At 45.3% G+C, this 24,824-nt stretch overlaps 2 protein-coding genes across 3 annotated transcripts; both read right to left on the bottom strand.

Moving 5' to 3' along the window:
* Window positions 1–747: 747 nt before the first annotated feature.
* Window positions 748–19,505, bottom strand: LOC118231086 (serine/threonine-protein kinase 38-like). The gene is made up of 14 exons (XM_035424562.1): window positions 19,175–19,505; window positions 8,616–8,755; window positions 7,173–7,224; window positions 6,605–6,727; window positions 5,760–5,843; window positions 4,118–4,241; window positions 3,579–3,733; window positions 3,209–3,311; window positions 2,986–3,047; window positions 2,546–2,663; window positions 2,104–2,227; window positions 1,703–1,798; window positions 1,213–1,304; window positions 748–914 (listed from the first exon to the last, which is right to left on the bottom strand). The coding sequence occupies exons 2-14, from the start codon at window positions 8,747–8,749 to the stop codon at window positions 787–789; spliced, it is 1,395 nt and encodes a 464-aa protein (XP_035280453.1). The 5' UTR covers window positions 8,750–8,755; window positions 19,175–19,505; the 3' UTR covers window positions 748–786.
* A 1,875-nt stretch (window positions 19,506–21,380) lies between these two features.
* On the bottom strand, window positions 21,381–24,538 carry med21 (mediator complex subunit 21). Of its 2 annotated transcripts, XR_004766104.1 has the most exons (5): window positions 24,426–24,538; window positions 24,039–24,153; window positions 23,422–23,522; window positions 22,462–22,757; window positions 21,381–21,590 (listed from the first exon to the last, which is right to left on the bottom strand). XR_004766104.1 is itself a non-coding variant. In XM_035425553.1 (4 exons), exons 1-4 carry the CDS (start codon window positions 24,519–24,521, stop codon window positions 22,578–22,580), a joined length of 492 nt encoding a protein of 163 aa, XP_035281444.1. In that variant the 5' UTR covers window positions 24,522–24,538; the 3' UTR covers window positions 21,381–22,577. The 2 variants fall into 2 exon arrangements, 1 of the variants encoding a protein (XP_035281444.1); XM_035425553.1 differs by having other exon boundaries at window positions 21,381–22,757.
* Window positions 24,539–24,824: the final 286 nt, after the last annotated feature.

Raw genomic sequence — 24,824 nt, 5'->3', positions numbered from 1 at the left:
TCTGTGACACAGAAGACGACGCGTTTGAAATTGTGGAGAAATGAAATGTGGATTGAGCCTGGGAGGCTAGGGAGTGCCAATCCGCAGCGGAACCTTCCGGAAAGTTCCTCGCCAGCCTGATCTCCCTCCTAAACGCTTGACTGGATTGTTCTCCCCTCAGTCATAGTCACAGCCGTTTCTCTTATCCAACACATAATAAAACAACCATTTTGTAAAAACTAAAAACTCTGACGACAAAGACTAGAGCTCAGGATACATGTCTTTTAGTGCAGTGAATTCAGTGTCTAAGACTCCGGGTCTGAGTGAATCAGTGTGTGAGTGAAGCACAAATGTACTACAGCCTCTTAGTCCCGCCCACCACCCCTCCCTACCCATGGTACCTCAGTTCGAGACCTACGGACAAACACACAATGTGAGAGGCTGTGTTGTGGGGGGGGGGGGGGGGGGTCATCCAGAGTCAGGAGTTCTTCAGCAGCGATGGGGGCTCTCCGGTCACATCCTCACATCCTCGCGGGAATCTGTTGACGGCGGCATCCGCCCGCCATCGCTCCTCTCCGCCAAACTTCCAAAGATGAGCTCCTTACGCCGCCCACCCCCCCTCCCCCCCCCCGCCGAATCTGACTTAATCCACCACTTCACCATCGCTCGCGGCAGAGTAGCGGTTCGAGTCCCCCCGTAGCCACCCCACCCCCCCACCCCCTTCCCCTGCCCCCGTTCGTCCACACAGCCCCCCCCCACCCCCCCCCGGTCCTTTCCCCCCAGGACAGACCAGCGAGCCGATGGGCCTCACGCCTGCCCGGCCTTCATGTAGGACGGAATCGTGCCCCTCTGAGTCAGCCCTTCGAACCTTTTGTAAGTGTAGTTCAGGAAGACCCAGTCCTTGGATTTGTAGTCCGGCTCCGTCACGTTGGTCACTAGAACAAGAGGGACACGTCAATTAATCAAAGTCGTGCTCCACAAAAACTGTTTGGGCTAATCAAATACATACACTTAAACTAAAACTAAATCAGACAGGGACCCAAACCTGTAAATCAAATTTATTATTCCAAACAGAGTTGTGCGATCTACTTTGACAGAAATCAGTATTTGTTCCACAGAGAAATAGGACTATGGGAAGAGTCACGTTGGCCAGCCCAGTGAATACTATGGAGAGGCTCAGAATACACCAGTACCCTGAGGACATGGATACTCAACAGGGTGTGTGGGACTCACCAGGCTGTAGAATGTCAGACTCGGGGAAATCGTCAAAGTTCGACGTGTCGTCGATACTTTTTATTTCAATGGAGATGGCCGCTGGTCTTTCCCTGCAAGAATCAAAAGGAAGTCAGACGGCGAGCACTCTCGCCATTTTGGCCTGGTCGGCATCCCTCTGTGCCCGGCTGCAGTGCTCAGCATTAACACTACGCTCCGTTTGCACTGATCTTCGCAGACTGAGCTCCGGAGTCCTGGCTTATGAATGTGCACACTGAGGATTTTAAAAAATCCATCCACAACTGGAAGGCCAGTTCATATGCAGGTGAGAACACTGATGTGTGAGCTCCATGGTGCAGCTGAGAGCAGTTGTGTGTGAGCCCCATGGTGCAGGTGAGTGCAGTTATGTGTGAGCCCCATGGTGCAGCTGAGAGCAGTTATGTGTGAGCCCCATGGTGCAGGTGAATGTGCTTTCCCCAATGTGCTTTCTGAAAACCCCCAAACTGGGTACCTGATGTGCTCCCAGTCCACCGGCTCAAAGAACGGGTGGCTCTTGATCTCCTCGACGCTCGCGGCCCCGATACGGTTTTCTGCGTCGTTGCAGTACCTGCGGACGACAAAGAGGACCGCGTCAGCCTGTCCCGTGGCCTCGCTCTTCCTCTGAGGAGGAGGACGAGCTGAACTGCACGGAAGCTCCACACCGTGTGACCTTTACATCCCTCAGACTGACTGAGCACACTGAGCTCAGGCCCGTCCGTGAGAGGTTATGTGGATCAGGTATGGCCCAACACCGAAGCCCCTCACACTCTACGCATGACGCTGTCTGTCAGCCCCACTCCATTCTCCTGTCGTAACCAGGAGGCAAGAACCCCAGGAAGACGAACACCCGATTTCCCATAATGCACCGCCCACCTCAAAATCAGGTCCTTGGCCTTCTCGGAGATGGGCACCTCGGGGGGGAAGACCAGAGTCTCCTTCCAGTTCATCACCTTCCTGTAGGTCTCTTGGGGGGTCTCCGAGCAGAATGGAGGGTAACCTGGGAAACCGCAAGAGAAGCAGCCATTTTATTACCACGCGATGACGTCATCTCTGCAAGAAGACCATCGCCAGACGTTCACCACACCAGCCTTCTGAGTGTCCCCCAGTTTGATGTCCAGAATTCAGGAGCATGTTATGGCATCTCATCAGACGCTGGTCTTCGAACCAAGCCAAAGTCGCACGTTTCAATCTCAGCTGAATAAAATAGGCTTAAAGTCACAACATTTGTTTTCTTTGGCTCTTTATGGATAATTACTATCTTGATTGCACAGCCTTAAAAAAACAAGGATTCCAGTAGCAGACAGCATGTACATACCTATTAACATTTCATACATGATGACACCCAGGGACCACCAATCACAGAGCTTGTTGTAGCCCGTCTGCATGAACACTTCTGGGGCGATGTAATCTGGAGTTCCCACAGTGGAGTAGGCCTACAGGTAAAACAGAGTGAGAGGCTCGTCCTGATAATGCACGGTTCTAGTGTATGGTTAGGGTTCTAATGCATCGTTCTAGTATATGGTTAGGGTTCTAGTGCATGGTCCTAGTGCACGGTTAGGGTTCTAGTGCATGGTCCTAGTGCACGGTTAGGGTTCTAGTGCATGGTCCTAGTGCACAGTTACGGTTCTAGTGCAGTGTTTTAGTGCACTGTTCCACTGTATGGTTAGGGTTCTAGTGCACGGTTAGGGTTCTAGTGCATGGTTCTAGTGCACGGTTAGGGTTCTAGTGCATGGTCCTAGTGCACAGTCCCCTCACCAGCTGCCTCCGGTTCTTCTTCCACGTCTCCGCTTTCCTCTTGGAGTTCATGTTCTGGAAGGCTGCAGGGTGGACAGTCGGAAAAGGAACACACCATTTTAATTCCCAGCTCATTAGAATATGCGAAGTCTTCCAGGCTGCAGTCCATCAGACACTTTCACAGGTAAACTATTCCAGCTGCAGATACTCAGACAGACAGGCATGCTGACGGGCGCTAACTCACAGAAGTCGCTGGGAGGGTTGTGTGTGAGGTTCCTGTAGAACTCGGTCCGGTGAGCTTTCTTCAGTCCGGTACACAGCCCAAAGTCTGATAGCTTCACATGACCCTGGGAACCAACGCAGTACAGGATCAGCACAGTGGGCCGCTAACACAGCTGTTAGCATAGCAACACTCCGGCTAAGGACTGTAAACACAGACACACAGCCAGACACACGCAACTGTGTGTATCTGTGCGTGTGCTGTTCATATATAAGGGCATACATGTGTGCATTGGTGCATGTAAATGTGTATATGCACACGTATATGTCTGGATTTACTTGCGTGCGCATATGAAAGTGTTTAATGCGTTTGTATGCGTGTATGCGCGTCCCACCCTGGAGTCCAGCAGCAGGTTGTCCGGTTTAATATCTCTGTGGATGAACCCCAGCTGGTGGATGGAGTCGATGGCGAGCACCGTTTCAGCTATGTAGAACTGGGTGGCCTCCTCTGACAGCGTGTCCTTCTTCATCAAAAGGGTCATCATGTCACCTGTGCAGTGGCCCAGAAGGAGTCAAGCATATCACTGTTCTCACCTGCACTATGGGGCTCACACATCACTGCTCTCACCTGCACCATGGGGCTCCAACATCACAGCTCTCACCTGCATCATGGGGCTCACACATAACTGCTCTTACCTGCACCACGGGGCTCACACATAACTGATCTCACCTGCACCACGGGGCTCACACATAACTGCTCTCACCTGCACCATGGGGCTCACACATCACTGCGCTCACCTGCACCATGGCCCCACACATCACTCTTCTCACCTGCACCATTGCCCCACACATCACTCTTCTCACCTGCACCATGGGCCCCACACAACAAGGTATCAACCATGCATACGAGTCACACACTCCAATCTCTCCCTACCCCCCGGAAGGAACTCCATGATGAGGTAGAGGTTCCTCTTGTCCTGGAAGCTGTAGAACATCTTCACCACCCAGGCCCCGTCGGCCTCCACCAGGATGTCCCGCTCGGCCCGGATGTGGGCCACCTGCAGGGGTCAGGACAAGGAGCCAGGAGGAGGTGGGGACAGGACAAGGAGCCAGGAGGAGGTGGGGTCAGGACAATGAGCCAGGAGGAGGTGGGGTCAGGACAATGAGCCAGGAGGAGGTGGGGTCAGGACAAGGAGCCAGGAGGAGGTGGGGTCAGGACAATGAGCCAGGAGGAGGTGGGGTCAGGACAATGAGCCAGGAGGAGGTGGGGTCAGGACAAGGAGCCAGGAGGAGGTGGGGTCACTTTATCACTGTTTTATACATATTTTAAAATATATATTTTTTTACTTGTGGTTATTTTGTTTTTCTCTGATATTTTTATGCATTTTTATTTTCACACACCATTTTATTTTATTACTTAATTTTATATCCTTTCTATTTATTTGTTTTCTTTTCTTTCCACTGTAATATGTGAAGCATTTTGAGCTGCATCTCCGTATGAAAGGTCCTACACAAAATTTATCATTCTTATTATTATTATTATTATTGCTATTACCTCACTGGAGCTCACAGCAGGCAGTTGCAAACCCCAGAGTTAAAGGATAGTTCAATTTTAGTTCACAATAATGTAAACTAAACAGCAGAGCATATGCTTGGGGACTGTCTGGGAATCGACCGTGTCAAGGACACACTGTAACCTGAAGCACGTCATAAAAGAACAGTCGACACAATGGGGCATTCCTCAGCTTCTCAGCTTCAAACCCAGCAAACATTCAGGCACACAACTATTGTTACTTTGGCCTTTGATGCTGCTCTTCAAAAGCTGCGGCAAGATGGTTTGTGTTGTAAACAATGGCCACAATATATTGCTGGCCTAATTTCAATGGCTTCACAATAAAGCACATATTTCAGTGCTCCAATATTGCAATTGCAATGCAAGTTGAGTGACCATGGTCGACAGAACAGCTCTGGTTTATTCCAATTACCATTCCAAGCACAGAACACATCAACCAACAAAAAATCACTGATTATACAAAATGTACAAATTCAGCTGCAAGTCAACAAAAGGTGCATCATTCCCATCATTCCACCGGCTGAGCTGTTATTCCAGATAAGCAGCCAAACCTCTTTTTATTTATGATTAGAACCTTCGCACCCATTCTTTTGCCAGATTGACCAATTTTTCACAAGACATCAGTACACAAAATAAAATAGATGGTAGAAATGAAATCTTTCTACAAAAGTAACTGAATGGGGAAAAAAAGACTCTAAATTACTAAATTCTGGGATCTGGGCCAAACCTGAAGACCCACAGGAAAAGGTATTTTATTCATTCATAATTTTTTTTTTTTTTTTTTTTTTTTTGCAATAGAGCATTTTCAGTTTGTCTCCCTGCTTACTGTGTTCCTGCAGCCAGCCAATGGGAGAACTTGGGCTGAGTCTGAATCAGCGCACTTGCCTACTATTGAGTGCACAAGCGGCATACAGGCTGTCAGCAAACTTGCACACTCAATAGTAGACAAGTGCGCTGTTTTGGACACGGCCCTGGTCTTGACGGAGGACTCAGACAGACGCACCTGTTCCTTCTCCAGCATGTCGGCTTTCCGCAGGATCTTCATAGCGTAGATGTGCCCCGTGTCCTTCTTCTGCACCAGCCGCACCTGGGGATACAACAGAGAGAATATCACACAGCGCCATCTGCTGGGGAGAGGCCGTCAAGCCTTCCCACTTGTTCAGTTAAGATGACAGCCTCATTGACACTACATAACACTCACTGAATATATTCCTAACCTTCAGTAAGACTGTGACAGGAAAAGATCCTACTTAACAACCTTTCACTTAAAAGCAGATCAACCACTGTTAACAGACGTTATACAACACAACTGCATAGGATCCTGCATCAATCTTGTTTCAGAAAGAAAATAATTATTGAAGTGATCTGCAGATAAAATTACACTTTACAGTATCTTTCACATCATAGATGTCTGTCTGTGTGCACAAGTGTGTTTGTGTGTGCCTAAGAGACAGAGTGTGTGTGTGTGTGTGTGTGTGTGTGTGTGTGTGTGTGTGTGTGCATGTTTAAGGGTGTTAACTTGTATGCAAAGCAAATTAGCCATGTTATTAAATGCTGATCTATCAGCAGCCAATTAACCTGTCTGTGGTTTCGGATAAGCAAGCAGGCCACACCAATGGGGCAGATATGGAAATGCAGTGTATATGCCGTTTGGACTGAAACCTGAAGCCATTTGAACACTGGAGTATAATACTGGTGTACAACACTGGATTATGACACTAGAGTTTAACACTGGAGAATAACACTGGAGTATAACACTGTAGGGTAACACTGGAGTATAACACTGGAGTGTAACACTGGAGTTTAACACTGGAGAATAACACTGCATAATGACACTGTGACGCGCACCTCTCCAAACGCGCCTCTCCCGATGACCTTCAGGGACTCGAAGTCGTCCAGCCCCAGACGCGTCCTCTTCAGCCGCAGGAACTCCGTCTCCTTCCGAGCGTGCTGCGAGCGCCGCATGATCTTCTGCAGAGAGAGAGAGAGAGAGAGAGAGAGAGAGAGAGAGGGAGAGAGGGAGAGGGAGAGAGAGACAGCGAGCGAGCGAGAGAGAGAGAGAGAGAGAGAGAGAGAGAGGGAGAGGGAGAGGGAGAGAGGGAGAGAGAGAGAGGGAGAGAGAGAGAGAGAGAGAGAGAGAGCGCGAGAGAGAGAGAGAGAGAGAGGGGGGGGGAGAGAGAGAGAGAGAGGGAGAGAGAGAGAGAGAGAGAGAGAGAGAGAGAGAGAGAGAGCACACACACCTCAACGCTTTACACCTCAGCGCTTTACACATTATCTTCTGCACAGAGAGAGCACACACACACACACCCCAGGGCTTTACAGCTTTATACACTATCCTCTGCACAGACAGACAGGACAGATTACGCTGTAGGGCTGCCATGGTCAAACACACAGACACAAGAGAATAACACAGTACCTCTTCATCCTGCAACCCTTCCTCGTCCATAACCTTCTCCAGTTTCTTCTGTCTGCAAAGAGAAAAAAAGAATTTTTTTTTAAATACTGATATATTCAAAAAATCTATTCTTCAAGAAAGGCAGGCTTTACCTCTCAATTTAAAGCTCAAAACATGATGCAAATGGGTTTTATCTAATGGTTTATGACCAATACGGAAGACAGACCTGAATACAGTAAGCACAACAAAGGTTTCTGGATCACATGTTAACCTATTAAGGTGTACGCTCACAAATGTGTGATTAGAATGTTCTGAACTGAACATTCTAATGCTGATGTCACAATCACTGCTGGGAGCTGAAAGCAGAACACAGTTACACAGGGAAAAAAAACATTACAAAAACCTGCTTTTTCAAAGGGCTAATTCTGCCCTTCATGTGTGTAAAGAAAGCCACAATAAGGGCTGATTACTGAACTAGAAATGATCACAATGTCTTCATTTTATACAGACTATATTCATACATTCCTTACAGCCAGTAATAAACTATAAGCTTGCTTGTACACCAGTAAAATATAAAACTTTATGGCTAGACAGCATAAAAAGAAAAATTTGGCCAGGGGCCCAGGATAAGATATCATCCTCACTCATCCTGCATTTCACATTACTGATTTACCCTCTATAAGCTGCTGATTCAAAACACTTCCTTGTGTGACACAGAACAAGTAATAATGCTGTTATACACTGATCCAGTACAGTCTCAATCAACTACAGTTTTAACCCTCTGAAGAACATTATTTTTATTTTTTATTTTAAATCAGTGTTCTAGAACTTCATTGCTTTCAATTACCAGCACTGACTGTGACATCAGCATTAGAATGTTCAGTTAAGAACATTCTAATGACATGTTTGCAATCTTACACCTTAATGGGTTAATACGGCCCCACACCCTCAGCAGTGGGGATGGAATACGTGCATTTAAACTGAAAGGAGGGCTTATGCAATACCTCTAAACTACCACTGGATGGCAGTGTATTATTACATGTACCACAGGCACGGAGGGTAAAGTACTTCTGTATAGTGACAAGTCTCCTGTGAGAAGCACTGTAGCCAACATGAACATAAAGTTTCCAGAGCAGGTTTTTTACATATTGCTTCTATGAGCGTGATTAAGTTGGAGATTTAACATTGTGATTTTATGTGGATGTGAATATGGTTTCATTCTGCTCTATTCATACGTATGTCCATGTATATGCAGGTGTGTGTGTATGGGTATGTATGGGTATGCATGCATGTGAGTGTATGCATGCATATTTGTGTACGACATCGGGTTGTTGTGTACATGCAGCAGTTGTACTTGTCCAAGACTAATTTCTCCAAGGAGACAAATAAGCTTATCAATCTATCAATCAATCAATCAGTAAAGGGAAGATGAGAAGCAGGACGACAGGACGGAGAGGAAGTGACCTCGTCTCACGCTCCTCGTGCTGGGTGAGCAGGGTGCTGTAGAAGTTCTCCAGCGTGAGTTTGGCCACGGTCACCCGCTCGCGGGTGTGGTTGCTCATGGGGAGGCTCTGGGCTGTCCCCCCTGTCATGGCCATACTATCCTGAAAGGGACACAGAAAAAAAAACACTTTAAATTTAACTCATCATTTCTTACAGGGACCACTTCCTAACACATCAGCTCCGAAGAACACCTTCCCTGCATACGCTACCTTCTGCTCATACCACACACCATCAGACCATGAGAAAATACTGACCAGTCAAAGGGCTTCATTAGTCACACCAATTTAAAATAAATGGGTCTGAAGATCAAACGTTTATTTTTAACGGTGCAAGCAGAGTGTTGGAAAGCACTGTCATTAACACTGTCATTAGCACACGTTCAGTAAGAGCGGCAGGGCTCTGAATGCTCTTTTTCTTCCCCCGAAACGCGGTTTTACGCGGGGCGTATGCTTTGCGGCGATAAAAGCGGCTCTCGTTCCCTTTTCCACCTCAGCGGTTTCAGAACAGCGTCGCGGTGAAAGGCATAAACCCTAAAGCGCGCTTTCCAGCTCTGTCTCTCCCATAACGGGAGCACAAATTATGGAAATATTAGTCACTGTAAAAGCTGTTAGCCGGTGAAAGCAGAATGTTGCATCAGCCAGGGGAGGGAACTGAAATCGTGTGACTGACTCGTTCAGACCAAACGGACCCTCTCGGCCCAGGAAAGGCCGGAGATAAGCGCCCTGTTTAGTCTGAAGTCGACGCACAATTTTCTCCCTCGATTCTCAACAAACGGCCGGCGGGGCTGCTGTCAACCGGCCGAGCGCTGGGAGGAAGTCATGTGACCTTATCTTCAGAGGGCAATATCCCAGCGAAGTTTCCGCTCCCTGTACTCCAGGAGAGAATTTTCAGGAAAGTCCTGAGCCAGGCAACACCCACAGAGAACAGAGCCAGTACTCTCACACCTCCCTTAACAGGGCTACAATCAACACTGGGACAGTGTACAGGGCTACAATCAACACTGGGACAGTGTACAGGGCTACAATCAACACTGACACAGTGTACAGGGCTACAATCAACACTGGGACAGTGTACAGGGCTACAATCAACACTGACACAGTGCTGCAATCAACACCTCCCTTAACAGGGCTACAATCAACACCGATACAGTGTACAGGGCTACAATCAACACTGACACAGTGTACAGGGCTACAATCAACACTGACACAGTGTACAGGGCTACAATCAACACTGACACAGTGTACAGGGCTACAATCAACACTGACACAGTGTACAGGGCTACAATCAACACTGACACAGTGTACAGGGCTACAATCAACACTGACACAGTGCTGCAATCAACACCTCCCTTAACAGGGCTACAATCAACACCGATACAGTGTACAGGGCTACAATCAACACTGACACAGTGTACAGGGCTACAATCAACACTGACACAGTGTACAGGGCTACAATCAACACTGACACAGTGTACAGGGCTACAATCAACACTGGGACAGTGTACAGGGCTACAATCAACACTGACACAGTGCTGCAATCAACACCTCCCTTAACAGGGCTACAATCAACACTGGAACAATGTACATGGCTACAGTCAGCACCGACACAGTGTAGAAATAAAAGCTAACATTCTTAAAATCACACCGACAAATATCTTAAAAATTCAGATCAATGAAAGTCTATAATGCAGTGATCACAGTCCAGAACTACGAATCTACACAACAGAATGCAACAGTCACCACTCGTCACAGTGTGTACTAACACAAGTACAGCAATGACAACTGACAAAGTACAGAAGTCAACACTGACATATAAAAATGTCCAACTGACGAACCACAGGAATCAAACTGGACATGTTGTAGTAACAGAACTGCAGAATTGTGCGGATGCACTGAAAAATAATTCAAACAGTTTTTTATCTTGTTATCAAACAGTTAACATCAGGGTTCATTTTGTCCAAACATGCAAAAAAAAAAAAGGTTGACCTCTGCATAAACTAAACAAACAAAGCAATCCTGATGCAAATCAAACAACACTTACCACCACGCTCCATAAAGCTACACTACCACAAAGGCACTGCTGCTTGCTTAGCATTCTCTTAGTTAATCATCTGAAAAGCAGTTTTGTTTTTTTAAATTATTTTTCAAAATTCCAAGTCAGGGTTCTGGAACTCAGTTACCGGGAGTGATTGTGACATCAGCATTGGGATGTAGAGTTAAGAACATTCTAATCACACATCTGTGATCTCACACCTTAAAGGGTTAAGCACAGTTCCTGAACATGGCACAGTTTTGCCACGCCTAGGACGGGGCAGCTGTGCTTCGCAGCATAGCTCCATGTGCAAATCTATTCCACTGACGTCCACAGAAAACCCCCCCACTCCAGCTGACGTTTGCTACATGGTCACCTTACACCCCGCAGGTGTGTAATCTGAGGGGGGGATGTTTATGAAATATCTTTTTTTTCTGATAGTTCAGTTGATGGATATGCAATCGTTTAGATGCTCCAGTGCTTCCTTCTCTCCCCCAAACCCCTTCAGTCAAAAGCACTGAATGACACAGAGACAAACAGAAGCAAATTTAGGGGTGGAGGGGCTGTACAGGACACCGAACAGCAGCTGTAGCAGAACTGGTTTAAATCCAGGCATGGTGTTGCAGTTCCGCCACAGAACCACGTACTGTGTGAATCAGAATAGACAGCGCACAAACTCGACACGATGCACGTCACTGCGGACAGGGGGAATTTGCTAAACAAATGAAACGATAAGGAGCGCTCGCATTCGCCAGAACTGGTTGTTCTGGCCGGGGCTGTGACGAGGCGGGGAGTGCCGCAGAGGCGGAAAGCCTTTAGTGACCGCGGCGTGTAGCACGTTAGCACGTTAGCACGCCGCTCCTGTTCACCAGCGACGCGCGCTGCCTCATCCCGCGTGACCTCTGACCCAAAACGAATACGCAAAAAAACCCTTCAACTCCTCAGCAGGCCCTTCCTTCTGCACCGCTAGGGAAGGGTCGGTGTATTATCGCGATTCGCGGCCGACTCCAACACAAACAGACACCCGGAGAGGATGCACAGTCGGCCAGGCCTGGGGAGGGAGGCGGAGCTAAGAGGCGGACAGCTTAGAACGAGGTCATCGTGCGGATTACACCACCTGATGCTGTACTGCAGGCAAACACATCTGCGGCTGATCAAGGCACATCAGCCACAGACATGACGCCCTTAGGATGGGGGACACGTGGTTATAACGGCAACCAGCCGCGAAGAACGGCCCCTCTGCTTTCACCGCACACTCATCTTCCTGAGGGAAGCATACGGATGGACTGTGCAGGACTGGTACTGCGAGGCGGTGAGGTGGTGCATTTCCTTTGGTGGATGTGCCATCACTTCCCACAGGGAGGCATCCATAGAAAAAGCTGCACTGCCATGGATTAAAGGCCAGGAGAGTCTGGGAACACAGCAGGACAGACGCAAAATAGCATAAATCTTTAAACTGGATGTATGCCTCCCATAGGCAGCATAGCCTAGCTCCTGCAGCACACAGGCCCATTTCAGCCCATCAAACAAAGAGACCGGCTTCTTTCCCAGGCACAATAAGACCACTGCCGTACCAATACTCCACCTTTCCCTTTGTGTCATGCAGAATCCCACAGGCGCTTGGGATTCCAGCCACTACCTGCCGTGTTCCAGTCTCCGACTCTATCCTCTGCATGGTTCAGCTTGAAGTCAAGGTACCTTCCATGTTCCAGTCTCCGACTCAATCCTCTGCCTGGTCCAGCTTAAAGCCAAGGCAGTCAGCACCTGAGTCTTTTCCCTAAAGCGTTTGCATGATGAAAATGTTTGTTTCCGCTGCTCGGTTCAGTGCCCCTGTCCATTCCCATTTAAGGAGGAGACAGTTGATCCACTTTCTGTCACAGATCGCAATGAAATTTTTAATCTTTGCTGTACTTTGAGATTTGCAGATTTTATGAATTGAAGATTCCCCAATAAAAGACAGACATAAATTGAAGGGAAACTCCACTGGATATCAAACATTAACTCAATGAAGAGAATGGAAAATTAAGAACATTTCTCATTCAGATTCCGTTTCGAAACTGCTTTTTTCCATTTGCATTTTAAAATACTGAGGGCTTCATTTATTATCACAATGCAGCGATGCACTATGGGATCGCTGCACTCATTTGGAAGGCAGCAGTCTTCGGTCTTTTAGCCCAGGTGAACCGTACCCTCTGCAGACACGCAGGTGATCTCTCACAGGTGGAAGGGCCTGTGAAGCCTGCGTCTGTGTCACCACAGTGTCAGTGACACTGGCTGCCAGTGCTCATGCCAGCACAAAGACTTCGGCATCCTACATTACAACAGACACGTATGAGGATGCCGTCAAATCTGGTCAAACTGAGGGACACAAGCCGGCAGCATTCTGCGATGCGTAGGAAACGGAAAAGCACTTTAAAGTGCAATCTTTACTTGCTGTCTTGCAATGCGACCTTGAAATGAACCAGAGTAAAGCCCTCCCCTTTTTTAAAGGGGCGTCGGCTTCTGGCATCCAGGGGTGTGGTGTTTTGCTGCTCATTTGCATAAACGCATCAGTATTCCGCTCCACGCCATTGGCTGTGCTCTGAATTGATACGTGGGCCTAGCTATCTGAGAGAAAATCAAATGCTTCTGGAAAACGTTACAGCTGCACTAAGGCCTTGAGCCTACTGATGCCCCTGCCAGAATAACCTGCCAAGAAATGAAAGGCTTCCTTTACTTTACTGGTGGAAGCTGTGGTTCAATGGAATACGCTGGCAAGCTTCCAACAACACAAAAAAAAAAAAACATATGCGGCATTCTTCAGAAAGGACCATCTATAAGAGGTCCTGTCAACACGGCCAGTTTGTTGTTCTTTTTTGGGAGGTTCTGATTGGCTGGTAATGTCAGGGAGGAGACGGGTGCAGGTACAGGCCTTAAAAGCCCCATGTTCGGATGAGGAACAAACACACGAGGCTTATTAACTGAAAGTGACTTCATCTGGTAAACAAGGGCCGCGTTGACAAGGCCGGTCTCCACCCTTAACCGGCCGTCCCAAGCAGGAAGCTACACCCCTGCGCATGAAAGCCCCAGTCAGATGCCCGCGGGGGGGGGCGGGGAGGCACTGACCCATGCCAAGACAAACACCTTGCGCCCAGTCCTCAAATATTTTCCGCTCAGCCCAAACCCCCCCTTAGCCCCCCCCCCCCCCCCAGCAGAAGAAGGATAGAGAACAGGCTGGACTCATACACAGGGAGAAAGCTGCCATTTGTTCTGTTCATGGGCAGCTACGCTGTGCCATGTGACTCATCCTGTTAAATTTACCAAAATAATATGCCTTGAACACAAAGGTACAAGATTTTCACCACTGAAGCCAAAAGGTGTTTCCTGTTAAAAAGCGTTTGGAAAAAAGCCACTACAGTCATCCTATAATCCCATAAAACTTTGAGTGCTCAGTTAGGCTATCAGGTAGCAAAGGCTCACTAATCTGATGCCTTCTTAATGTGTCAATATTTACACTTCATCCCAGGATCTACAGGAAAATATATATTTCTTATAGATATAAAATAAATATATAAATATATATATACATAAAATATATTTAGCAGACAATTATCCAACTTTTTGTGGAGGTTCAATGATAATTCTGAGGTAAAGTACTGACCATGTGTTCCCTGAACACAAAGATAATGTCAGAATCCATTACATCCATCAAGTTTGGACTAATGGATCCTCTACATCCTCCACAACATATACCAATCTAGGCAGCACTGAGCTTCATGTAGCTATTATGGGTAGTGTTGAAACTTGTTATCTTTGAGACAGAGAATCACAGCTAGCTCCTTGACAAACATTTCTCATGAAGAGACCTTAACCTTAATGACCTCACTGCTCGCTAACAAATGCAAAGAACAGAACACTAAGTCTAACATATCAAACAAGAGGCAGTAGTTGGGAAACTAGATCCGATACCCCAGTGACAATGATCAAACAGCATGGTACTCAAGTAAACACAGGAAACACGGACTACTCTGTAGATGAATACTGTACCACAAGTAATCATTCAGAATGTGGAATTCTGCAGGACTAAACTGACCATTCAGAATGAGGAATTCTTCAAGATTAAATTGACCATTCAGAGTGAGGAGTTCTGCAGGAACTCGACACCATTCTTCCTGCAGAAAGTCCATCAGACTCGTTCTTAGATTTTACAGGTGCAAAGCAGCGTGTCGAGTGCAGCTTCAGAACGCTGAATAAACTGTGCTCAGATCTACTGACTGAGAGGGCAGAGGCAACCGGATAGCATTACAGGGCTTCTCCCTGCTTAAGAAAGAGGCGTAGGCACAACCCAAGCGTGACTAGTACGGCGATCTCAACACCTACACCCCTCCTTTGCAGTGCTTTCAAAGGAGTGTAATGAACTCTGCAATGAACCTTTACAAAGACTGAAAAAAGATTTTCTGAACTCTTCACGATCTACCAAGGCTGAGAGTATCAAATATTGGGGGGATCAATACTGGGAAACAGGAAGTGATAAAGCAGGAAGTGCTAGAGAAAAGGGTGAAATGAGAAACAGGGGGTGGCTTAGACGATTCAAAGTTGGCTGTAATGTTTTGGCACCGTTACGTTACACGCACTTAGCAGACGCTGTTATCCGGAGCCATTTACACAACTCATGTCTCATCCTAGGGATCGAACCTGCAACCTTTAGGCAGTAATGGCCAAGTAACTAGGTTACCTGACCATTACACCACACTGCCAACAACAGATTGGAAGATTTTTTTGCAGAACCAATCTCACAAATTGCAAATTCCCTTTCTAAGTGCCCTAGAGAGAGTGCATGTGGGGACAGAACTGCCTAATATATAAAACATCAGCTGAATGTGTTCTTCTGAGTAAGCACTAGCCCAGCAAACAAAACATAAATAAATAAATAAGGCTGAATATGGAAATGAGCAGCTGAACTGCCCACAGGGCAGTGTCAGAGGCCTGTGACCTTGAGGTCCCCTAAAGGTCAAGCGGTCAAACGAACAGAGAGAAGCAGCAGAGCAGCACATCGTCCCCGCTCCATCAGTGAAGGCAATAGTCAGGGTTCTGTTCTGAAAAAGTCCGGGGGCCTGGTTTTGGAGGGCCAGCGTCCCTTACCCGCGCCTCACCCATGGAAACTATGACCCAAACACCTTACGCAACCAATGAACCGCACACTTTTTTTTTTTTAAAGGAGAGTGGACCTGAATTTCTGTCTTCAATCAGACATGGGGAAAGCAGAGAGGGTTTTAGATACAGACGGGGTCACAGGGCAGAACACCGCAGCCCTGACCACCCAGACTGCGCTAAGGGGACGTGTGCCTAACCCCTTGTCCCCTGTTCAAACGGTCCATTAGAGACCGCGCCGGAATGTCTTTCCATCTGTAACGTCTTCATTTTTCTCGCCAAGCGTGAATCTCTGATCCACTATTCAGACCGGGAAGTTCGGTAGTTTAACTGCAGTTGACCTTTTGAGGCCAAGCGGACATTTTCCACTTAAAAAAAATTTTATTGTTTTTTTTTGTAGCTTTTCACCTCAAATCAAATCATACAAACAGCCCTGTACTACATGCAAATGCACATACTGTTCCCTTATGGTATTGCACTGTTCACACACCAGCAATGCATGAACACATCTCATTGTTTCAAGATGATAACGATCGATGATGCTCTCTATACTCTGTGGTAATTTTATTTTTCATTTTACGATCATTCTGTGACAGTTCCCCTTGTAAAGAGCTCTATGCTAAATGAGGTCTGGCTGGCTTATCTCTGAGTGTGTGTGTGGAGTGAATGTGGAGTAGGTGTGTAATGAAATTACACATGATATAGCCTAGCTGTGGCTGGGCTCCAGGTCTAGAGCCGAACACTCAGGTCTTCTGATAAGAGTACGAGTTTGAGGAATGAAAAGCATAATTTCTGCTTTCACATTTAAAATTTTAAATCAAAAATATTCAGTACAAGATCTCACGGGAGACTGAATAAAACATAACAACAGACAAATCAGTGCATAGGTGGAAACATCCCAGCCGTGTGCCACGGACAGCAAACTGAGCAGCCAAACAGGCACACTGAATGTGTGCAGACAGCTTGTGACCTTTGCCCTATGATGCAAGAGGACGGGAGCCAATAGGGGATTTGGGGGAGTCTACCCAACAGTGTGGTGTAGACAGCACAATGACTGACTTCCATAAAGGAGAATATCCACAAATAACACAAAGATATGGATAGCATCTAAAGGTTTTCTCCCAAGAAGAGAGACGTAGAAGTGAAGACAGAAAAACAATTCTTTGACCAGTTTTGGCTGATTGCTCAGGCAACAGCACGAACATGTCCGAACACACAGAGGCCCATGCACAGCATGAGTAAATCTGACACGTGAGTGACCCAGAAAGGTTAACAAGAGGCGAAAAGACTGCCAGAATCCTTTCCCAAAATTCGGGAAGGGTGAGGGGCTTGTGATAGGGGATCGACTTCAAAATAACTTAAAATTCTCAAGAAAGGTGGATGCTTTGAACATTGAGCTCAGGAAGCCACTGCCTTGATTATGTTTACTGTCTTAGAAGAGACAAATTGACTCTTTTAATTTGTCTACCTGAAAGGCCCAGACGAGCCAGGACGCCCGATTCTCGGGGACTGATTACTATTCTGAACAGTGCGTTGCGCGAAAGGAAACACAAAAAATGCAGCGTCTTCCTGAATCCATCCTGACTCTGCAGCACATCTAAGCAGAAACAAAAGCCCATAATGCATCTTTTCTGCTGTCACCTCTCCAAACCCAGGATTAAAAGAGGAACTTCTGGTCAAACTTCATCAGTCCCTTCTCACTAGAATCAGGTACGGTTCCAGCAGCGAGAGAGAGAGAGAATGGTGTAGGAGATCATTCAGAATTCAGCAGGAGCAATGCCCATTTCAACTTTATCATTTAAAACATAAGCATAAGTTTAGTACATAATTATAACATATAATATTTCATAATATTACCTAATATAGTTTCATATAAACTTTTGTTTAATAAGAAAACTTAAATTTAATAAGATTTTCTCATAAAGATTTTCTTCCCTTCATTTTTGGACCACGAGCACTGAAAGCCCCACCTATCCCTCTTTTCTTAGCTGTCAAGTCATGGTGCAGACATCTGGCCTGGCCTATATTCAATCAGGGGATATTAGCCTACATGTTCCTCTGCTCATAATCGACTGGCATGCCACACCGTGTCTCTGGTCAGGTGTCTATAGTTGGTTCAGTCTTGCAAAACCCTAAAAATATTATTACATTTACTCGTCTAGGAGCTCTGATGTATACTTCATCTATCTGCATCGAGCACCGGCCTGTATACTGCCTACAGATGATGACTGTTTAGTCACGGTTATGATTCTTATTCCAGGTAACACAGGATGCCGTTACAACATTGCAGGACTGTTGTGTCGTTGGCACCAGCGCGACGCCGACTCAACGCTGTGATGCTGAGGAATACGGTTGTGTGCGAACTTGTCCAATGCTGCCACAATGATGTATCACGCTCCTATTTTCAACCGGGATGACGGAAAGGCGACAATACATTCTGGCGATTGGTCTTTTGGTCTTCAGGATCGATAGCTCGGGTCAAAAATATTTCTGCTAATCTTTCATTATATCCATACTACATCAAGAGACAACCTTGAGTACATTTGCTTCTAGAAAAAAAAAATATATATATATATATATATATATATATATATGTGTGTGTGTGTGTGTGTGTGTGTGTGTAGAAACTGTTAATTACTACCGTTTAAGATTAACATTAATTCCGAGAATGTTACCTGTACTTTACATTAGTATATGCAACACTTTGCTGATGGTTTTTTTGTTAAAAAATGTTGTGCATATTTTGTTTGCCATTATGCTGTATTTTCTTAATGCTTTGCTGGTCCCACTAAAAAGACACCGTCTAAATCCGACAATAACACGTTTGACTTAAATCGCTGTAAAATCGAAAATAAGTTAGTCAAATTAGTCTACTGTAATGTAGTTTGTTAATTATTCCCAGAGGTGTTTCTGAAAACCAACAGCGCCCATTTTAGCGTGCATGTACAAATGCAGAGCACGTCAAACGGTGATTAACTTCAGACAAATGTGAATCACCTGCACGCTATTTCACTGACAGATATTATGGGTACACGAATGCATTCACGAAGCAGACGATCTTACCCAGGGATATATAATTACTAAATTACCATAACGGGTCAGGAATTTTTTCTCTTCAAAAACCAACCTCGACGCTCTGACTTTAAAAGGAAAATGGTCTCATTTATTCTAAAATTATCCCTTCAACGAGTTAACGACTTATTTTATCTCCAGCGACATTTGTCTTGGGTTTTTATAGCATTTCCAAAAATACAGCTAGCTAACATCCCTGCGAATACCATTAGCTATCCATAGCACTGTGTCAAATATTTCAAAATAGTAGCTAGTTAAAAAGTTAAAGTGAAGACAAAAGTACTCACCACGGTAACCGTTTTCGATGCTCACTGATGTCCTTCGATTTGATATCAGTGTCACTTGTGTATGAAAAAATTCAGTGTTGACATATGAGGTAAATAGGTTTCAGAGATCCCAAAGCTTCAAACAAAACGTTCAGTTGCTATTCTTTTACGGTCCCTGGGCGTGAACCCGTGTTTTACTGAAATTGAAGGCGACCGAAGCGCATCGATGTGTACAAAACAAAACTTTGTGGATCTGTTTGTTTCCATAAAACAATCTCTGACCTCCTCACTCGCTTCTCCATTAGCAACAATACAACCCGTTTTTCCTGTTCCTGCTCGAACACCTCACGCCACGCACCCTATCGTCATTTTAATGACAGGTCGGCAAACCAATGATATACCAAAAAAATTGCGACTGCCTCGTTTGGCCACCCACGTTTGAAGACGTAAAAAGCCCCGCCCCTCTCTCCGCTTATCAGATAAAGGTTATTTGTCTTCCTGTCATACGTTTCTCAAATCACTCTTTCTGTCTAGACATGACAAAATCATAATGAATGAAACTAACATTCGGGAAGCACGTAAAACACACAAAATCTCAAATATAAGCCCTGTTCCTTATTTAACAGTGCGACAGAGAAGCAAGAACTCAATGCTGTTTAAATACTTTTTATCGGAATTAAATGAATCGATAGGAACGTTTTGTTGCTGATAAAATAAGCCTAAAACATAGACTTTATTTTAAATGAACTTACACGCGCAGAGAGAGAATTTGATAGTTTTTATTTATTCGATTATTTTTGTATATTTACCCAAAACCTACTGTTTAATGGTGTTGTAATCATTCAGATTGCTTGCCTTATTCCAAAGTGTTCCGTTAATGTTATATGTTGGTGATGACTCAATATAAACATTGTGTTGTCATAATCGCGCGCCTGATGTGTGGTTAACTGAAACATTACTGACTTTACTGCCACAATTAATTGAATGACTGTTTTAAACTTATGGTGGTGAAGGAATGAAATACATGCAAGTTAACCCAAGATTAGCAAAGACTGGCATTATATTCATGAGACTGATTGGTTGACTGATTGTCACTTTAATTCCTGCACACCTATATACGTCAAGTCACAATCTTATATACGTCAAATCACTCATCTTTTCTGGTTTAAAACAACTGCCCAAATTTCGCACTTCAGTGCAGACCACAAGAGATATTTAAGGTCAGGATATTTATAACCCCCCCCCCCCCCCCCCCCCAAAAAAAAAAAAACATAAGAAGAATGGGAATGGGGCGGGGGCAGGGGATGGGGCGGTTTCAGGGGTGGGGAACACACTTCTCCAGCTCTGCTCTGTCCAGCGTGACAGGTTCCAGACAAGGCCTTTCTTCTCCTTTTATGGGCCAAAGGCAGCATCCAGGGTGCTTCAGGAGCTGTGTCACCATTTCCTCTGTGTACTCAACTAAAGCGTTTGGCCAAGGCTGTACTCTTGATGAGTAATTCAAAAAAATAATGGATTTCCTTCATTTGACAACATGAAACAGAGCAGAAACTTGCATTTTTTTCAGGAAAAACTGTATTAAGTGAGGACGGCACGGTAGTGCAGTGAATAGTACCGTCGCCTCACAGTAAGAAGATAACGAGCTTGAATCCTGACCCTTTCTGCGTTGAGTTTGCATGTTCTCCCCGAGTCCGCGTGGGCTTCCGCTGGGTAAACCGGTTTCCTCCCACAGTCTAAAGACATGCAGATTAGGCTAATTGGAGAGTTTAAATTGCCTGTAGGCATTAGTGTGTGAGTGAATCAGGAATAAGCGGCTTAGAAAACGGATGGATGGGTGTTTTAAGTGACAATAAGCGTTGACCACGCTGATAAATTCAAATAAGAGTGCTACAGAATGCTACCTTGACCTACAGTATGTCCTGACAGTGCTCTTTCAAACACACTGCTATTCTCACTGCTCTATATCTGTGGGGTGCGTTTCTGAGGATTAAAAAAAAAAAATTCAAACAGCTTTAAATATTAACATCAAAGTTGGTTTGCCAATTCTAACTGCAAGCATACAAGCACACCATGATCACGCTCACGATTACACACCTGAACATGGAGAACAGGTGGTTAAATGGAGGGTTAAATTTCTTTGCTTTCATTTATTATTGCGTGTAAAAACAAGTCTAGTCTGTGAAAACCACAAAAACATGAAAACTAATACACAGTTAAATGTAAACACGAGGCAAATGTGAAAACAGGATTTATTCAAAATGAGGACAACTCAAAAGGCAGCAGCAGTGGCTGAGAAGTAACTTCACCCTAAAATCGGTTTGATGGTAAACTGGTCTGTCCGCTGTCAGCAACTCAGAGTGATGCTGCAATGGGGTCCTTTCCTTTGAAATTATAAGCGGACGCAGAGGTGTATCCCAGTTATATCCCTTCAAATGGCATTCTGCAGAAAACAGAACCAGTTTTGGTTCTGACAAGTAAGCACTTAAACACAGGCTACACCAGGCATTCCAAGGGCAAACGCACCAAATCAGGACTCATGAACCCCCTTTTGAGCCGATAACCACGTTACGAACTCATCTCCAGGTAGGTCACTCTTGCTGCACTTAAAAAGTGCTTAAGCATAATTACAGAAAAGGTCAAATTATATAAAATAATCACATGTAAAAGTGTAAATTACCCTCGACAAGAGCAATGCAACACACACACACAAGCGCGCACACGCGCACACACACACACACGCGCACACACACACACACGCACGCACACAAGCACGCAAGCGCACACACATACAAGCACGCGCACACACACTGCAGTCTGTAAGTATATGAACAGCAACACAAATTCTGTCGTTTTGGCTCTGTTCTCCAGCACACGGGATTTGAATAGGAACACTGAATGATGATCTGCTTTACTGGCATTGACCCTTCTCTGGCCCTCATGTTGAGAGACAACAGCAGCAGACTCTAAATGCAAATTCCATACCTAGAACCAAGTCTAGACCTTTTGTTAGCTTCCAGTGCTTTCCTACACATTAACTTTATATTAATTGTTTCAAATACAATGTGCTGGAGTGCAGAGCCAAAACAATAAAATGGTCATTGCCCAAAACATCCAAAAATAAACAGCTTAAATAAAAGGAAAAAAAAACAACAGGTTTTGCTGAAAATGCCTCTATGTTCTGGTTAAAATGTAGTCCAGAAACCTGGAGTGGCCAAATCCAAAGCACTTGAGTGCAGCATTTACACCCATGAACAGTTCAGGGATCAATCAACAGATGTTGTGGGGAATCTTATCCTGAATCATCAGCTTACCCGAAAATAAACCCAACCAATAAGTAGGAAGTGTGATCCAGGGTTAGTGTTTGAGGCAGAAAGGATGTGAATGGCGTTGGCTGCACGCTGACTCTGTATGGTGCTGCCACCTGGTGTCAGGAGTCAGGAAGTGCAGGCTGGCTGGGCACCCCGCTCCTGGTGCGCAACTGGGACTGAGCGATGTCGGCTAGCGCGCTCTGAATCTTCTCCAGGAGGAGGTCCCCACGGTACACCACCTCCTCCAGCCGCGCCGCCGCCTCGTGGTTCTCCTCCTCCAGCTGCCGCAGGCTGGCTGCCTGTGAGAGGGAGGAGAACACGGAGGATGTGAGACAGGCCCCAGCTACCTACATTAGTGCCTCCAAGCACCAATGTTTGTTTAGTAAGACTTATTTTGATTTCCAGTGACAAATAGGCCACTTTTATAGAGCAATGAAGGTAATTTACACAATATATTAGGCTATTAAAGTTCCTGTCATAAAACAAATTGTTACAGTAAACTTCAAAGAATTTGAATCCTCACTCAAATTTTTCCAGCCTTTTTATAGGTTATATTTACATTTTTAAAATACTTTCAAAACATAAATGTGTGAAATAAAATGTGATTCTATAAAAAGTTGGCATCAAAAAAAGGTGTATCAGAAAATTCTAGATTCAAAGCAGTTAATGCACAATCACTAAACTAAATTGGATCTCAACCAGCTCCTACTGTCCCCCCACGCCCCCGCCCCCACCACCACCACTGTTGTCAGCAAATTACTCCACTATTGAAGATAAAGATTTAACTTTTCTGCTGAGAAATGGCTTCTGAGAAGAACAGTCACCATAATTCAAATTCCACATTATCTTCAGTTTTCCCAAAAGGCCAGTTGGGATGTCAGATGTTTCACTGTAAAGGAGGCCAAGTCTGCTCATTTAATATGGATTTATTAATGTCTTATGGGAAGCGATATGAAGTTTTACCTGCAGAGCTGCAGTGGATTCCTCGCTGGGAAGTGAATCGATCAGCACGTCCACGTCCTTGGCCGTCCTCGCGATAAGTGCCGCAAACAGTTGGGCGTATTCTGAAAGAGCCGTCAAAAGAACAAAAGCGTCTGCAGCAGCTCAGAGCTTAGAGAGTCCAGAGTTTATATCCGAAAGCACTGCGTCGGTTGAGAACTGGACGCAGCCACGGGATGTAGCATCTCGTGCACACCGAGATTCTACATTCGATGTCACAATTTCTGAGGGAACAGAAGTTCGTGTTTGTGTCATATCATTACTGCGGTCTCTGAGGGAAAATGTCCGACTATCGATGTTTTATATGTATGTTATGTATGTCTAGCTGACATCTGCCAAGTCGTAACTTGGTGGATGACAACTTCCAACCAAATAAGGTTTTCCCTGCTTCCGAAACCTTAGCTTATCTTGTACGGAAGTTTTGTGGTACCGTTCCACTTTGGATCAATATATAACCTGGTCAAACGCTATGAACCAAAGCCATTACGTATACGCCCATACAGACAGTTACATGGAAAATAAATTGAAACAGTAGGCAACTTAAATACGGCAGCTGTCCATATGCGGCGGTTTGAAGTTACCTTCTGTTGGATTGGAGGGCTGGTCTCTATTGATCGCGGTCTGAATGTTGCTAAATGACGCCGGTGGAGCGCACTCCTGCAAAACCCCGATAGCATTGCAGAACTGGTCCGCCAGCTAAGCAAAGAAAAGCATAAACACAATTTATACAAGATTCAAGTGGTTCAATTAAGCTAGTTTTAATCTAAAAAAAGCTTAATTGACAAAGCTAGCGTTAGTAGCATGTCGCTATCTTAACTACATCGCTTAGACCAGTACCAGATACATTCTGATTTTGTTTAACGTTACAAATATATATATCCAGGTCCTGTCGAAATAATATGTATATATGCGTGGGTTTGACGTTTCCCAAACAAAATATTCAGTGCCTAATTAACGATTTTTCTTACCGAATTAACAGCATCTTGAAGTTGCGTTAATCTGTCGGCCATTTTTCTAAGCAAAGACAACTTCACAAGAACGCGTTGTACTATTGAACTGCGCATTAACCAATGAAATGAACCGTTCTTACGGCATTTTCCTTTCCCCTCTCCTAAGTCCGCCCAATCACAGTTCTGCGCGCCCAATCGATAATCCGTGTCTTTCTTCACCGATTCCTCATCCCCAACCATGAATCTGACAAATGAGGAGGTTTGACCAATCCAGAAAGAGCGTGTTGCATACGAAGAGAAAAACAGCATATCCAGTGGAACGTAACATGCTTACTTCTTTTGATAATTTTGAGTGTCTGTCTGTGTTATTATGACGCTTCCACTATAAAGTCAGGAAATAGTAACAGAGATCATGGA

Source organism: Anguilla anguilla, chromosome 7 (assembly GCF_013347855.1).
Source record: "Anguilla anguilla isolate fAngAng1 chromosome 7, fAngAng1.pri, whole genome shotgun sequence".
NCBI lineage: Eukaryota > Metazoa > Chordata > Actinopteri > Anguilliformes > Anguillidae > Anguilla > Anguilla anguilla.
This window is presented reverse-complemented; position numbering and strand designations above follow the sequence as displayed.